The sequence below is a fragment of the Nestor notabilis genome, unplaced genomic scaffold, assembly GCF_000696875.1.
Source record: "Nestor notabilis isolate BGI_N333 unplaced genomic scaffold, ASM69687v1 scaffold10459, whole genome shotgun sequence".
NCBI lineage: Eukaryota > Metazoa > Chordata > Aves > Psittaciformes > Psittacidae > Nestor > Nestor notabilis.
In genome coordinates, this window is record NW_009944104.1 from 35,777 (window position 1) to 52,013 (window position 16,237).

The 16,237-nt window shown below is 38.0% G+C and overlaps 1 protein-coding gene across 1 annotated transcript in view; it reads left to right on the forward strand.

The window, feature by feature from the left end:
- Positions 1-12,248, forward strand: part of DENND4A (DENN/MADD domain containing 4A) — a 34,252-nt gene extending 22,004 nt beyond the window's left edge. Inside the window, exons 16-30 of the mRNA XM_010022267.1 lie at positions 3-131; positions 396-540; positions 1,835-1,954; positions 3,423-3,563; positions 3,737-4,830; positions 5,741-5,924; positions 6,935-7,029; positions 8,015-8,190; positions 8,300-8,446; positions 8,905-9,115; positions 9,360-9,614; positions 10,127-10,244; positions 10,928-11,090; positions 11,695-11,759; positions 12,112-12,248. Of these exons, the coding sequence (XP_010020569.1) occupies positions 3-131; positions 396-540; positions 1,835-1,954; positions 3,423-3,563; positions 3,737-4,830; positions 5,741-5,924; positions 6,935-7,029; positions 8,015-8,190; positions 8,300-8,446; positions 8,905-9,115; positions 9,360-9,614; positions 10,127-10,244; positions 10,928-11,090; positions 11,695-11,759; positions 12,112-12,248 (3,180 nt within the window). The remainder of the gene's footprint in view (positions 1-2; positions 132-395; positions 541-1,834; positions 1,955-3,422; positions 3,564-3,736; positions 4,831-5,740; positions 5,925-6,934; positions 7,030-8,014; positions 8,191-8,299; positions 8,447-8,904; positions 9,116-9,359; positions 9,615-10,126; positions 10,245-10,927; positions 11,091-11,694; positions 11,760-12,111) is intronic.
- Positions 12,249-16,237: the final 3,989 nt, after the last annotated feature.

Sequence of the window (16,237 nt, forward strand, 5' to 3'; positions counted from 1 at the left end):
AGGTGTGCTACCGAGTACTCATGCAACTGTGCGGACAGTATGGGCAGCCTGTGCTAGCAGTGCGGGTGCTGTTCGAAATGCAGAAAGCTGGTGTTGACCCTAATGCCATTACTTATGGCTACTACAACAAGGTAAGAATTTCTGCAAGAGGAGGAAAACAAAAAGATGCATTTTTATCCAGGCAAATAGAAGCAAACAAAATGAGGGAGCAGTTCAGATGTAATGTTGTCATTTCTAGTAACTGGAAGAAATACAAGACAGAATATTGTGTTGTCTTTGTAGGTTTAGAAGTCTACTTTGTAACTGCCAATGTAACTCAATTTGAAATGGAAATTTATTTCACACCTGACTGTTCCTTGGGATGACTGTGTTTGACTTCAATATTTCCAAAACAGGCTGTTCTGGAAAGCACCTGGCCTTCAAGCAATCGAGGTGGCTATTTCCTGTGGATGAAAGTACGAAATGTTGTTTTAGGAATAGCACAGTTTAAAAAAGCATTGAAAAAGCTACCAGCAAACACGTCACATACAGCCACTCCTGGTAGAGTATTAACATCCTCCTCTTTGTTATCTTTATGCTGATAAGAAAATTATTTCTAAAAGCACTGTTGTGAATTTCATGATAAAAGCATTTTAGAGGGAAAATGAAAAAGTTCTTGCATAGTTTTTGAAAAACAGCTTTTTTGTATGCTGCTTCGACTCCAAAATAGTCTGCTCTTTATTTACTGTAGCAGCTCTTCATGGAGACAAACTATGAGCTGGAAATAATTGTGATAATTATCCTAGTTCATACAACAGCCAGTCTCATAACTGACAATCTTCTCTCCAGCCTTGCCTCTTCTTGTTTTCCCCATTTTTTGGTGTTAAGAGGCAACTAGAATTAGTCGTTGAGTTTGTAATTCTGTTTTTCAGGTTCTGTGGACCAAGTGAAATCATACTTATTTTTTACCTAGAATATAAGTGCAACATTTAAGGCTGTAAATTTTGGGTTGGTTTCCTGTAAAGATTTGTGCGACGTTCAAATGGCTATGTTACCATGCCACTGATTACCTGTAGTTCGTATTTTTCATAGGTACTGCTTGCCACAGTATGTGTAACTTACTCCTAGTAAAGCACGATAGTACGTTATAAAGTACCAACAGTTAGTTTAGTTGTAGCTGACCTTGGAAGACCTTTTCAATGTAAATGTAAGATGATCAACTGGATTATCTTTTAAGGGCCCTTCCAACCAGGGCTGTTTGACAACCACACTAGCGTCAAATAAATTTTGCTCATGAAATCAATCAGTCAGACTATATTAATAAATCTGAGATGGTGTTTTGTCCAAATAGTGGCTTGAATGTTTGCAGGATTTTTTGGGTGGTGTTGATTACTTTTATTTTCACCTTATTTTGCAAACAGACTCATGGCTGCTGCTGCATTGTTGCAATTTTTTTACTTTCTAGAGTAAAACCATGAGAATTACATGCAGTAACTCTGAGAAACACCCCACACTGAAATGAACCCATGTTTAGCTGCCTCTTAGAGTTCTTGAAAAGATGTGACATTTTGATCAAATAAACCAGGCAACCAAATCAAAGACAAGCAGTGTTTTAGTACAGTATTTAAAAAGAAATGTTGCAAATTACCCTTTAATTTCATCCTGTAGAGCATCAATGTTTATACTGTAAAAGTAAACCAATCACTTTTCTCACTTTTCTGTGGTAGAATGTTCACTGTTAATTACAATGTACTTGATAAGAGGCCTTTGAATTACTGTGGATATTCAATTTATTTTAATTACCTCATGCTATTAGATTCCATAATCATCTTCTGTCATTGCCCTGTTGTGCTAGGAGGACTTTCAGACTCTGGAAATAACACATCATTCAAAGAAGAAGCCAAGCAAGGGAAAACTTGTCTTCAAGATATACAAGAACAAAAGGAGGACAAGAGAGAGAGTGACTCCAGTTCTTGTATGTATCTTGTGGATACAGATATCTAGTTCATTGTGGATAAATAGGGATTTCAGCAACAGCTAAGTGGGACAGCTGATGTTTTTTGTAGTGAGTGTAATGTGATAATGGCAGTTTATGCCCATGCCTCAAGTTTAGTTTTTTTCCTAAATGTAATTTCCTGGATGTATGATGATTTAACTTTTAAAATTGCAGTTCTTGTTTTTTTTCCCTCCTCTGTTTCAAATAAATGATAGTGATAATATAAAGGTTTAATGATAATTACAGCTTCATGGTTTTGTCTTTAAAAAAAATTAATTGCTTCACAGGCATAATCTACAGGGAAAGCTTTTTTTACCAGTCCGTTTTCTTTATAAATCCCCTAAGAGGAGAACAGCTGAATTTCTGCAGGTCTGTGAGAGTGGAATAAATTATTCAGCTCCTGGGAATTCTCAGAATTTAGGAGCTGTATCAGAAATGAGAGAGGCTTTGGATTCATTGTGGACCCTTTTCTTCAGGTTTTATATCTGCTGCTCATGATTCTCTTAACTGCAGCTGAGCAGCATAGACTTTATGCAAGCATACAGCAGATGAGATTATGTAGTGAAAATGTATAAATACTGGAGATTCCCATATACATCATAATAAATTTTCTCCTAATAATATCATTAAATTTTTCAGTGCGCTGTCTCCTACTATTTGAGTTACGTATTCCCTTGTCAAGTGGAAGTGGTGTAAAAGTATGAGAATACATGGAACCTGAAAACTTACTTCAGTGTTCTTTTCACCATAGTCTTCCTTCTAGCATTAGTATTTTTTCTGCAGTTTGCTTGAATGTTTGTGTGTTACAGGTATGTTCTCATGCCCATAGTATAAGGTGACAAGCAGGTCATTTAGGTTTAATGAAACTTGTGAGGACACAGAAAATGTGAATTCTGCTGAAAACTGATGTTATTTTTAGCCGTAATTAGTCAAGATTGTGTCTCTCCCTGGTAATATATGTGCTGAAAAAGTTTCGTGCTTATGAATGCAACTTGAGATTATTAAGTTGCTCAAATTCCTTTAGAAAAGTAGTTCTCTGTTTTGGGTAACCACCTGCAACAGAATTTGTCTTTCATATCAAACAGAGGTGAACATAAATACTGCAGCATTTGCTTTATTTCTTTTGTGTAGTCATGGCCATGGGGGTAAGGATATCTGGACAAAGACAGGCTCATTGGTCGCTGAGCTCTTGCAAAGGCAGGACAGAATAGTCTTGTACCTATGCTTTGCTCAGTGTACAAAAGCATATGGAACTTCCAGTTATAAAAGTAATGCTGGGGTCATTCCAGCTTTAAAACCTCTGCCCAAGTAGGTATCAGCCTATGCACCACGGGATGCATACAGCCTGCTTTCAGTCCTTCATAAAACATCTAATAGGTCATGGAACCTGAGATTTAAATGAAGTTGCTTTGTTTCTAAAGAACTGTCTGTCCTTTTCTATGTACAGTGTCCGAAGTGGAGAGCACAAAAGGGAGTGGTGACTGCCTGCCCAAACTAAATTACCAGAACTCAAGCAATGCCAAAACCGCTTCTAGCATAGTGCGGCTCAACGGTACAGTTGACAATACCATAGCAGAAGCCAGCACAGGTGAGTGGAAGAGAAAATAGAACTCAACTATTCAACCACTAGCCCAATACATAGTGAATTCTGTCTCTGTGTTGTAAACTGTTTCAAAGATGAGACAAAATTGCATTCTGATGTGCTTTTGTTTAGTTTTCCTGCATAGCAAGACGTAAAGAACTGTTTCATCTGTTTTTCAGAGAGTTCTGTAGGATTGCTGTTTACATCATCTTTTGAGGATGCCAGTGAAGCAGAAGTTATAAAAAGTAAATCCTTAAGAAAGAGACATAAAAGTGCAGTAGAACCTGACTTAAGGGAGATACCATGGGAAAGCAGGAACCGTAACCTGAGTGGAGATGGCTTAGTGGGACTCATGATGAATAGAATAAATCAGGAAACAAACCCTGGAGAAATGGTTGAAAAACTAGGAGCTGACGCCAAAATCCTATCTAGTGCATTACAGAAAAGCATAAGGCCAAAAACTCTTAATATCAGAAGTTCTTCTTTAGGATCTAAGAGAGAAAGCCTGGAGAAAGAATCTAGTGATGAAGACGCAGCTTTTGATTGCAGTTTTACAGATAAAACAGAGTCTCCTGTTATCTTTGATTTGGAAGACTTGGATGCAGAACCCGAAACAGCTACAGCAGTGAAACCCTCCAGTGAAAAATCCAAAAGGCTGCAAAGAAAGAGCAGCTTTCCAGTAAAGCCAGTTGAAAAGACAGATGTTGAAACTGGATTTGATCCGCTGTCTCTGCTGGTTGCAGAGACAGAACAGCAGAAAGAGGAAGAGGAGGATGATGATGATAGAAGTGTTTCTACTCCATCTGCAAGACGAGATTTAGCTGAAGAGATAGTCATGTACATGAACAATATGAGCAGCCCTTTGTCAAGTCGTGCCCCAAGCATTGAGTTGCAAAAGCCCTTTGATGACAGAAATGCTAATAAAAAAAGCCCAACAATAATCCAATCTTGCAGGAGGTCCAGCCTTCCCCCAAACTCTCCAAGGCCATCCAGCCTTATCAAATCCAAGAGTTATCATGCAAGAAATGAAGAAAGGACAAGAGACAGGCTCTGGTCCTCCCCAGCTTATTCCCCAAATAGTCCAGCAAAGGAACAGCCACAGGATGCAACTAGTGCATTAACACTTGTGTCTTCACCGTCATTCAACTTGGATACGCTGTTAACACCCAAGTTTGATGTTCTAAAAAGCAGCATGTTTTCTGCTGGAAAAGGGGTTGCAGAGAAAGCTAGCAAGTGGTACTCAAAATTTACAATGTATGCTGCATCCTCAAAGGTAAATTTTTATAACTACTTCCCCCCCCAAAAAAAAACCCCAAACACCTTAAGTTCTATAAATTAAGGAAAAAGCTTTGTAAAGTTTTAATCACTGACTCTTACGTGATGAACCTGCCTTTTGAATGATAAGCTTCATGGTAGACTATGTGCATTAAGCTGTTTTAATCATGTTTGAATTGCCAGGACCCTAATTTTACTGTCCTGAATCGAATAAAATTTTGGCTCAGAATATACTTAATGGGAAAACATAAATGTAGCATAGTGTGGTGACAGGGCAGAGGAAGCTGCTCTGCCTTCCCCTATTTACCTAAAGAAAAAATGCTTAAATAAACAATAATGGTCTTAAGACTTTACTGCTTTTATGAAAAAAGGAAAATCTGTTTATATTGATTACCAAAGTGATTTAAGGCTGATGTTGAACTAAAGCCATTTGGTTCGAATGTTGTTTGCTGATACCAACTCAAAACAAAGCTCATTTTGTTCCCAGTCCTTGGGAATGAAGATAGACACAGTTTGGTGTATTGTCCTAATGCGTTTAAGATTGATCTGAGACTAATTAACTCAGTGTTAAGGATGCCTTCCCTATCCTAATGTGTTCTTGTGGCTCCTGATAACTTTTATAGCAATGGTGGGAAAAAGTTACAGGATTAAAATTTTTAAGTTTCAATTTAGGTTTTCTTCTTTTTTTGAGAGATCTTTTTACAAGAATCCTGATGTAGCTGTTTAACCCTGAGTGAAAACTGCCTTGTTTCACACTGGTTCTGAATACAGGTCTGAGCCAAATGATTTTCCAAGGAGAGAAGTTCATGCTTTGAATTTACTGAGCCAGAGGAGGCTACCTCTTATTTTCAGAAATACTTTTTGCTTTCCTTTCCTTTTTCTCAGTGCAAATTGTTTTCTTCTCTCAGGATCAAAATTCAGACCGAGCAAGTGTTTCATCTCTTGGAGCTCTGGACTCGGAATCTACTTCTCTAACTGATGAAGATGTCTGCAATGATTTTGAAAGTGCTTCTCCTCAGGAGAATACCACATCAGAAATTAAGGGAATTGGCCTCAGCAGGACAAGCCTAGAAAGCTCGGCTTCCCATGATGGCTCATCAAAACAATTTGACCAGTGTGGTAAGAGACAGCTTTTGCATTGCACCAATCTGAACAAAAATATTCCAGTTTTACAAGTTGTTCTCTCATAATTCTCAGTTTGGGATCATCCCAGTCAGTAGTCCTTTTTGCATCCTGTCTCTGAACAAGTTTCTGGATGCCACAGCCGTGCAAATAGGAGACCCTTTGGGTCCTTCAGTATTGATATAATCATCTTATTTGTGTAAGCTGTACAGCTCCAGAAAACATCTGTAAAAGCTTTCAAATGGTATCTTTATTAGTCTGATTTTGCATTCTAAAAGTAGTAAAAGTCCTTTTTGGAAAATTGTTATCATTTTTATGTTGAAGCTGATCATCAGGCAGACTTTGGGGTTTGGTTTTTGGTTTTTCCCTAATATTTGGCAGTGAGTGTTGAATCAGTTTCTATTGTACTGTCATTATGGACTACGGTGTGTTAAGCTGAACCAGGATGAAAGGAAGATCTGTCTACTTAGATCCCTCCACTTTGCACCTGGAAGAGCATGCCCAGATTTGACTCCCCAGGTTGTGAGATGGGGAGGAACTAGAGAAGGGCAGTGGAGAATCCACCATGGCCAGGAGACTGGGGCATCCTAAGGCTGAGGGGAGCCTGGCTCATTTAGTGTGGCAAAGAGAGGGGTCAGGGATATCTGCAGTCACAAGCAGCACCTCTTATCCTTGCCTAGCTTTTGTCCAGACAGAAAGTGTGGGTATGAATTACTTAATCTGTAAAATTTGTTTCCAAGCTACCAACTGTTGTAAAAGAAGAAAACCGAACATATGGAATTTCTATGTTGGTAGGTTTTATTCCTGACATTGCTGGTGCTGGGCAGATGGCAGCCTCACACTCCAGCTTCACGTTTCTTTCTGTCTGCGTATATCTATTTGTTGCATTTTCTATCACACATTTTATAAGTACAGTATTGTTTGACCAGGAAAAAAGCATATTCTGAGTAACTAAGACTTTGGATTTCTTCTGTTAATAGGTTCTCTTTCGAAGTTCCCTCTACCTGACAAATCAGAGTTGATATCTTCCTGCAGTACAAGCAGTACCAGTGTGTTTCAGAACTACGCTATGGAGGTACAGCATGATTTATTGATTTTAATTGATACACTAAAAGCATATGTCTTAAAATATAAATGCTATCTGAATCTTGGTGAAGTTCAAAGCCTAAAATTAATCCACTGAAAGATGGATAAGTATTTCTGTGACACAGTAGGTTTCATTTCAAATCCTGCTCTAGAAATGTCTTTATTGCAGTCACATCTCTGGTCCTTAAAGCTGTAGGTCTCAAGAGTTGGAGAACTGGATGCCATTGAATTCAGGCATCCCAATCCCTTGGGCAGCTGAATTTGTTTGAAGTGAAAATGCCAAGACTTAAATAGCACTATACGTTTAAAAATACAGAATAGATAACTAGCTATTTCTTACTGTAGCTTCCTGTAAAAGTGCTTTGCTTTTCACTATTACACTGGTTCTGGGTGGCTCTCCTTCCCTTTTCTGTTTATTTCTTTTGGTGGATTTGGATTAATGACTGGTCATTTTCATCCTTTCTTTTTTCCCCCCTCATTTCTATTACACTGGCAGTCACTACAGGAGACGGCTTATATTCTAAGAATGATTTATGTAGCTGCATAAATACCCCTGTTTGCAAAGAGGTTACAAATGACATGTTATTGTTAAGAATATTATTGAATAACTGGCTGGTTTCCCTCTGGGAAGCCATACAAGGACCACCTAACCCATTAGCTAAAGTATATTTATTTCATGAGCATAGTTCCAGACCTCAGTCTACTTGCTATGACAGAACGTAGACCTGTATTTAATACATTTTTCAGATCATGCTCATTCCAGTCATTTGCCATATGCTAATGCAGTTTGGATTTAAGATGTAATAATTGTTGTGAAATACATAAGTTTAAACCCAAATGTTCTAACCTAAAGCTTGGGAACAGATAGTGTTCGTCTAAGGGCAAATATTTTGGTGATAGTTTTAGCTGCTTTGTAAAAGAGTAGTAGTTTTGAGAATGTGTGACAGTGGAGTTCTGTTCTCTGCTGTATGCAGGTCCTCATCTCAAGCTGTTCACGATGTAGAACTTGTGACTGTTTGGTTCATGATGAAGAAATCATGGCAGGTTGGACAGCAGATGATTCAAATCTCAACACCACGTGTCCATTCTGTGGCAATTTATTCCTGCCTTTTTTAAGCATAGAAATCAGAGATCTCCGGCGACCTGGACGGTAATAACATTGTCTTAATTTTCCTCAATTATGAATGCTCATAATTGTGAAGTGGTGTTTCGTTTTGATTCTTCTTTTTAATGATATTAAGCTTTTTCTTTCCCTGCAGTTACTTCCTGAAGTCCAGCCCTTCTACAGAAAACATGCAGTACCCATCACTTTTCTCAAATCAGAGCGGGAAGTCCTGTAACACTGCAGCTACTGTTGGCCTTGCTACGTCTCTAATGTCTGTTCAAGAGGATATAAATTCAAACAGGTAAACCTGCATTTTCTGCATAGAAATTGCTCAGGTTCTCTGTGGATATGCATGTTTTCCTTGTCAACAGAAATAAATTCAATAAGATACTCTCTGAAGAGCAGAAATTGATTTGAGAGAGGATCTTCTTGCTGCCTCTCCCTTATCTCCTTTGGCCACATCATGCTTTTTCAGCATGGTGTTTACCATTTCATTCCTAACACAACAGTTCATGTAGGCATCTGTAACTCTGCAAATTTTATCCACTCATTTTAGGATGCTTGTGTTTATTATCAGTGCACTGGATGTAAAACTTGCACTGTAGCATGAATGAGTGTGGTGGATGACAATTTGAGGTTGTCAGGTCCATTATTTCCAGTGTATTTCTGTCTGTTTGTGTACATGTTCGAGCACTCAGAATAAAACAAAAAGCTGAGATTCTTAACCTTTCTATTTTTTTTTTCCCTCCTCTTCCCTAGCAAATCTAAGCAGCATGAGAATAGTTGTGCCAGAAGTATCCAGATCCCCTCAGGAAGAAGACAAAATACCTCTGGGTCAGAATGTACAAGTCACCCTGTAGCAAGGAGTATCAGTACTTTTGGTCCACTGGAAGAAGATGAGAAGGAAAACCAGAAGATCAGCCATATCATTCCTACTGGTAGCCTGCCTGCTACTTTGCAAGGACCAACAGTGTGTAGTTTTTCTACCTTAAATGTCATTTTAAGTGTGTTATAGATGAGAGAAATGTGAACTAGCATTAATTAGAACAGAATTAACCATCCAAAATTATGAGAAATGCTAGGTTTTGTTATTGAAACGAATATAAATTGTAGCTTTTACATGTTGATGTGTCTCGAAGGGAACAAAAGTATTCACAAGACTTTGTAAAGATAATGACATTCTAACTAATGGCATTTTTCCTTTTTTACCATAGGATTCCCTGGGCCTAGAATGGCGCTTACCTAGTCCTGATCCTATAACGGTTCCTTATCTCAGTCCTCTAGTGGTATGGAAAGAACTCGAGAGCTTGCTTGAAAATGAAGGGGATCATGCAATAACAGTGGCAGACTTTGTAGATCATCACCCCATTGTGTTCTGGAATTTGGTGTGGTATTTCAGACGCTTGGACTTGCCCAGCAACTTACCAGGATTAATACTTTCTTCTGAGCACTGTAACAAAAACTCCAAGGTATGGAACCATATTGACAGATGAGAAATGCTTGTTTTCCCATGTAGGAAATGATTAGATAATTCAGTAACTCTTAGAAATGTGTCTTACAGTACGCTGGGTCCTGATCTGGTAAAGAATGTGTCAGTTGAAGGATAATATGCGTAACTCTGGGACTTGGGCTCAGCAGCACTTGTGTGGGATAAGTGTTTAGGTCTTACTAGTCACACTGTAATTTGTGATCTTCACTTACAAAGATAAGTTTCTAGTTGGTTTTATTGCAGTTTGATGACTAGTTAAGCAGTAGAAGGAGGAGGAAGTTATGATTATAAGACTGTAGGAGGATACGCAAAATACTCCTTTGCTATGTCGCTGACATCCTGTTCAGATTTAACTTTCTCAGGTTTACAGCAGCTTTAATATTAAAGCTTTTTACCATGAAGCCTATAGATGTGAAGATATATTTGAAATACAGAAGTGCTTTGTCATGACTTTTTATTGAAATATATTTATGAATGCATTTTTCTGTTCAGATTCCACGAAGCTGTATGTCAGAGGACAGTAAATATGTTCTTATTCAGATGCTATGGGACAATATGAAATTGCACCAGGATCCAAGGCAGCCTCTGTATATATTGTGGAATGCTCAGAGTAAGCTTGGTTTCTTGTGTCTTTTGGTGGGGTTTTTTAAAGAACAATGCTCATGTTGAGCAACTGAAGAATGTGTTTTGAAAAAAGATGTCTTTGTGGATAGTTCACACAAGATACATAACTGGGTTTTGATCATACTGCTTTTTGTCTTGCAGGTCAAAATCGCACTCTTTTGTTTGAGAGTGAGTGTTAAATTTGGTGTTGCTATTCTAAGTTGGTGTAACTTGTTTTGGGAGGGAGGGTGGTTGTATGTTTAGCAGTGAACTGCTTGAACGTGTTTAGTTTTCCAGCACATCTGTTTCAAATCATTGGCCAGTATCTCTGGTGGCTTTTTCTTCATTGGGAAGGGAGGAGTAAGAGGGAATATGTTTCAGTGAACACAGAACTTATGACAGTTCATCCACTTAGCTTGTTTTCTTATTTTTAGAATTTGCTTCCTAAGCATTTTGTTGCCAGTGTTGGATCATATGCCTGAAAATGCTCATGACCCATTGCAGCTGTTTTCTCCTATGTGCTTTCTGTTTCTTATGTTGATATTATTTTGCCTTGATGCTTATTGCTCCTTGTTCACCACATAGATCTCAATGCATTCACAGCTTGTGTAAACTCCCACCTTTTTTAAACAACTTTCTACTTGTTCCACAAAGAATATTTGTTCTTACAACATTTCTAATGTTTTTCAGCCCAGAAGTACCCGATGGTCCATTTGTTGCAGAAAGATGATGACTCCTTTAATCAGGAGCTCTTGAGAAGTATGGTGAAAAGCATTAAGATGAATGATGTGTATGGACCAATGAGTCAGATATTGGAGAGATTGAACAAATGGCCACATATGAAAAGACAGCGGTAAGAACAGGAACACACCTGACTGCAGCGAAGTTGGGCAACAATAAGGCTATTGTAATATGAGTTATATTCTTGTAGTGTGGTTTCTAAAGGAAAAAGCAGTGGGTTTCAGCAGTGTTCTCAAATTTATTACATGGTCTGGTAAATATTCTTGGGGTTTGTGCCTGGATTTAGTGATTTTTATTTATAATAGGATATAAATTGGTCTTTTCAACAGCTGGAGCATTGGCCAGGTGTTTCCTTCTGGTCTGCCTGCTTCTTCAAGCTAATGTAGAAATGAAGAAAAGCAAGCTCCTGACCTGTTTGCCAAGTTTAATCGAATTTGGTTGAGCGCCCTCAGTGCATGTTTCACTCTGTGCACGTGGTGAAATTTCCAGTAGATGCCTTAAGGACCTACCACAAGTGATGTCAGTACCTGGGGAGTCCAGGGCAATCTCCAGAGGTCATAAATGATGGTATTTTGGAGCTCACAACCAGGATTTATGTTGAAAATGCCACTTTAAAAAATAAGTTAACTGTAAATGCTTGAATACGTTTTTAATGCAGATTGTTTGGTGGTATATTACTGCAGCATATAAACTGCCATTTCTTTTTCCAATTTCAGGAGTCTTTACAGAGAAATACTATTTCTTTCACTTGTTGCCCTAGGAAGAGATAACATTGATATAGGTAAGTTTTTTATAAGTTATTTGAATAAGCATAGATGATGTATGTTTGTAAAGTAGTTTTTCAGCTTAAAATAAATAAATAAATCTGTACATTAGATGTAGATTAGGATGAGGCTTTGATCAACTGGTCTAGAGGAAGGTGTCCCTGCCCATGGCAAGGGGTTGGAGCTGGATGAACTTTAAGGTCTCTTCTAACCCCAAATGTTCTGTGATTCTGTGTGTGCCATTCTATAGCAAGTGCTGAATAAAAAGGACTTTACAGTTATTTGCTGATGATGAGCATACTACCTGTCATTGTATTTGGGTTGTGGTTTTGAGCAGGGTGTACAGAAGTTGTTTTTCTCTTTCTACAGATGCTTTTGACAGAGAGTACAAAATGGCCTATGATCGTCTCACAGCTAGTCAAGTGAAGAATACTCATAATTGTGATAGACCACCAAGTACTGGAGTGATGGAATGCAGAAAGATTTTTGGAGAACCATATCTTTAAATATACCTAGCTAAAGAGGTGATACCTATGATGTATACCTGTGTAAAATAACCACTTCAGTCACAAGGAACATCTCAGTCTTCAGTGTTCAAGAACTTACGTACGAATGTACTGCGGCAGAAGGCCTTGGAAAGGTTAGGCCTACCTACAGATGTGGAAATGGACAGAGTGGAAAATGGGCCAAATATTTCCCTGTCCCTTGTCCTTTCTGCAAATCGACGTGTGGAAAGGAGGATTCTAAACAAAATCAGTTCTTTCACTTGGGACAACACATTACAGTTCCCTTCTTAAAAATTAACAGGTGGACAGAAACAATGCACTGAAACTAATGTGAGCGAAGTATATCCTTCAGAATCTATTGTTTACATAGAATATTCATGATGTTATGAAGAGCATACAAAGTTGTATTATACATATTTTAAATTGTTTATAGTAAGTTGATATTTTTTTAATTTTTTTAAATTACTGGAGTGAATTTTAAATGGACTTGCTGCAGAAGCAATACAGTGCTTATTTTTTTTGCAGTACACTGCTATTTATAGTAACTTGTCCAGTTACTTTTTGAAGAGTGATTTGTTTTTAAAGCAGAATAGAACATGTTAACCTTCACCTAGGCAGTACTCTAGATACAGGATTTCTCTCATGCACACATGGAAAATGTGTTACCACAGCAATCGGGAGGAAGGTATGGTAAACTGTAAAACTCTACTTACGAACACATGGATGTCTCTAAAACACTTCTGTAGAAACCTCCTCTTCCTTGCCTGTTCCCTTCACTCCCTAGTAAAGAGAAAGCATACTGAAGAGTCCTACAGATTACATTATGGAATCAGGCCATCCCAGCTGTTGGCACTTGTTAATGTGACCTCATTGCAGATGTAAAACAAAGCAAACGACAGCCTGCAAGAAGTTCTTCATAATCATGCAGTGTTTGAAGTCTTGGTGGATGTGTTTGAAACACACTAGATGCAACACGTACGTAATGCTAATCCAAAGCTTTTAACTCAAGTACATAAAGCAAACTTGCTACAGGGAATATTTAGGGAATGTAACTTATTGGGGCATATTGTGCATAGTTAAATGTACTTGGAATGTTTGGTCTCTGTTTCACAGGCAAACCAACTGTTAGGTTTTGTTTCTGTGAGGAAACACGCTGTGTCAGTCCTTGTGGTGGAGTCCTGGCTTTCGACTCACGTTTTCTTGTTCTAGATGTGTAAAAAAAGTGTTCTGTGCTCTGTCACATAGCAACTCCTCACCAGAAGGTAGGCCACAGAGAAAATACCAGAAGTCTTGTATGGAGGTGGGAAACCAGACACTGAATTGTATAAAACACCCTAAGCAAATTAAACCATGGTTTAACAAATAGCTTTATTTTAAGTAATCTCAGTGGTTTTCCAATTCTAATTTCTTTTAGTTGTTGCTGTTGCAGTATTTCTAAATACTCAGCTGTTACATTAGATTTTGTATTTCAGTCTGCCTAGCAGCAGGTATTTTTAAAGAGCTCTTTAGTTTGCAAGTGTAATAATACAGCAGTATTTAGTTAGGCAGAAAGGAGAGAAACTTTAATGCTCACATTTACTTTACTAAATGAAACAGCGAGCCTGTCAGAGGCTTAAATGGGAAGTAATGCTGCTATGAAGCCCTGTGTAACCTCCTCCCAGACCTCTGTAAAGTAGTAAGAGGATGCTGCCCTAAGGAGAAAGGATTTAAAGTTGGTAGAGCTGCAGCTATGTGCTGATGATGATTACAAGATACAGTCTTGTTGGATACAGCTTTCATGGGGTAATACCTCCTCTCTAATTTGCTGCTAATGATGTAGCTGACCTTTATGAAAGTATCCCCCCACCCTGAGGTGGAGCTAGCAATGCTACACTTACCAACATTTTTCACATTTAATTTATTTTAACAATTTGTGATGCTCCTTTTTGTACTGCCTCGCTTGTGCATGAAATGTAGCTTTTTTTTTTTTCACCCAGGTACATGGTAAACATGGTGGATACATACCCCCCCTTCATTCTTGGGAACTATTGTGGAAAACACCAGGTTATTTTTTAACATATTCGTTGTAAGTACCTGTTAGTGTGCATGTTTGCTCTGCTCTGTACCATAGGTACACTGTATTTACCAAGTAAAAGTTGCATACAGTAGTTGCTGTGTATATAAACTCATACATGTTTGTGCTGTATGTAAGATAGTGCTCCAAGCTCTTTGCAGTTCTGCTTCCCCTGTCATTTACTGCCTGGGGCAGCCACTGTTTTATAGGACCTTCAAGCCATGAAGGAGGGCAAGTGCTTTTTCCAGAGCTGCCATGGTGTGTTAGAGATACTGAGCTATGAAGTGAGCTTCACACCTCCTGCTTGAGTCTGGCAGAAGCAATGGAGCCTGGTCTCTAACCACCTCTCACTTACTAGGGCATAACACTGCAACTGTGTGTGCTAACACAGGAATAGCTGCAACACTTGTAATACGTGGCCCACTTTCTCCATTCTAGTCCCAGCTTCGTTGTAAGTACTTCCAACTCTCTTCAGACTTATAAAGCAAACAAGTTTGTCACTTCATTCAAATATCAAGACCTGCCAGTATTATCAGAAGAGTATATGTTGTACCGTGAGAAGGATTCTATATGCATCCTTCAGACAAACAATCTCACTGTGTCCTTGCATCCTCAGAGTGGCACTCCTGAAACACTGATGTTTATTTGGGTGTGCTTTTAAATTACTGTATCACGTAGTAATTCATCAAGTGACATCACTATACTTAATGAATTGTTTTATAAAGTCTGTGGCAAGTCAGTCCACTTTAGAGATACTATAATGAAATATAGTTGGAATAGTGATTAAGTGGGAAACTTTCCTCATTTGAGTCATAATGTTCAAAATGTAGGTCCTGAGGTGGATAATTTTTAAGCATCAGAGAATTCAATGTAGAAACAGTTTTCAACTCTCACTGTCCTTTATTAGAGAAGCAATTTGACTATATTTTCCAATACCACAAAGATGGATAAATAAAATATTTGAGACATATTTTCAATTTAAAATTTTGTATGAACTGAATTTTCTCCTTTTGTGTACTAAATAATGCTTATGTCAAAACCAACCTGAAACAAAGGTTTTACATTTGCAGTGCAATATATATTTTGCTTTACTTATGGTTCCACTGGAATAATTATTGGAGATGAAATGCTGAAATGTGAATAGGAATTGTGCTGTTTCTCTGACACTGCTTAACTGTTTCCCATTTTGAGAAGGTTTGCTGTTGGTACAGTTACAATTTGATGAATCAGAATTCCACTGGTGAATTAAATTATTTATACCCCAAGAAAGAGAAAATTCCTGCATGTAAAATCTTTGTATAACAAATGGGAGATGCAAATAGTAATGAGAGGGGTATTTCTGGATGATATCTCACTGGGATTTAGAAATGGTACTTTGTTAGTCTGCAAGCAGCACTTTTTAAATGAATGGTTGTAGATTTGTAAATATGTAATGTTTAAATTTTATTTACCAAAACCCAGTATGTTGGATGTTTGCTTTGGTTTGTAGTTCCTTTAAAATATGCAAAGTCAGTGTTCACAATGTCAAGGGGGTTTTCTTTTCTGTCTCATCCAAAAAAGAAGTTTTACAGTGAGTCAATAAAAAGCTGAAAATCTTTCTGGTTATTTTCATTAACATTTTATTAGATGGATTAGAACAACAGAAATGTCTGCAACTCCTAACTCCATTTTTCACTCATATGAGGCATTGTTAACAATAAACCCATGTGGTTTGTTGGTAGTTGATGTCAGTGGCATTTTTTCACAGTGGTTATGTAGAAGACAGTGCTAACACCAAGAATTAGTGCTGGGTACAATAATCTGTGCATTTCAGAGATTAGTGTCAGGATGAAAACAAAATTCAAGCAGATCAGCTTCTTGTTGTAGTATTTCTGATTCCTGGATTTAGTTTTTGCTAGTGGTAAGGTTGTATTCTAACCCCAGATCCGCTTAATCT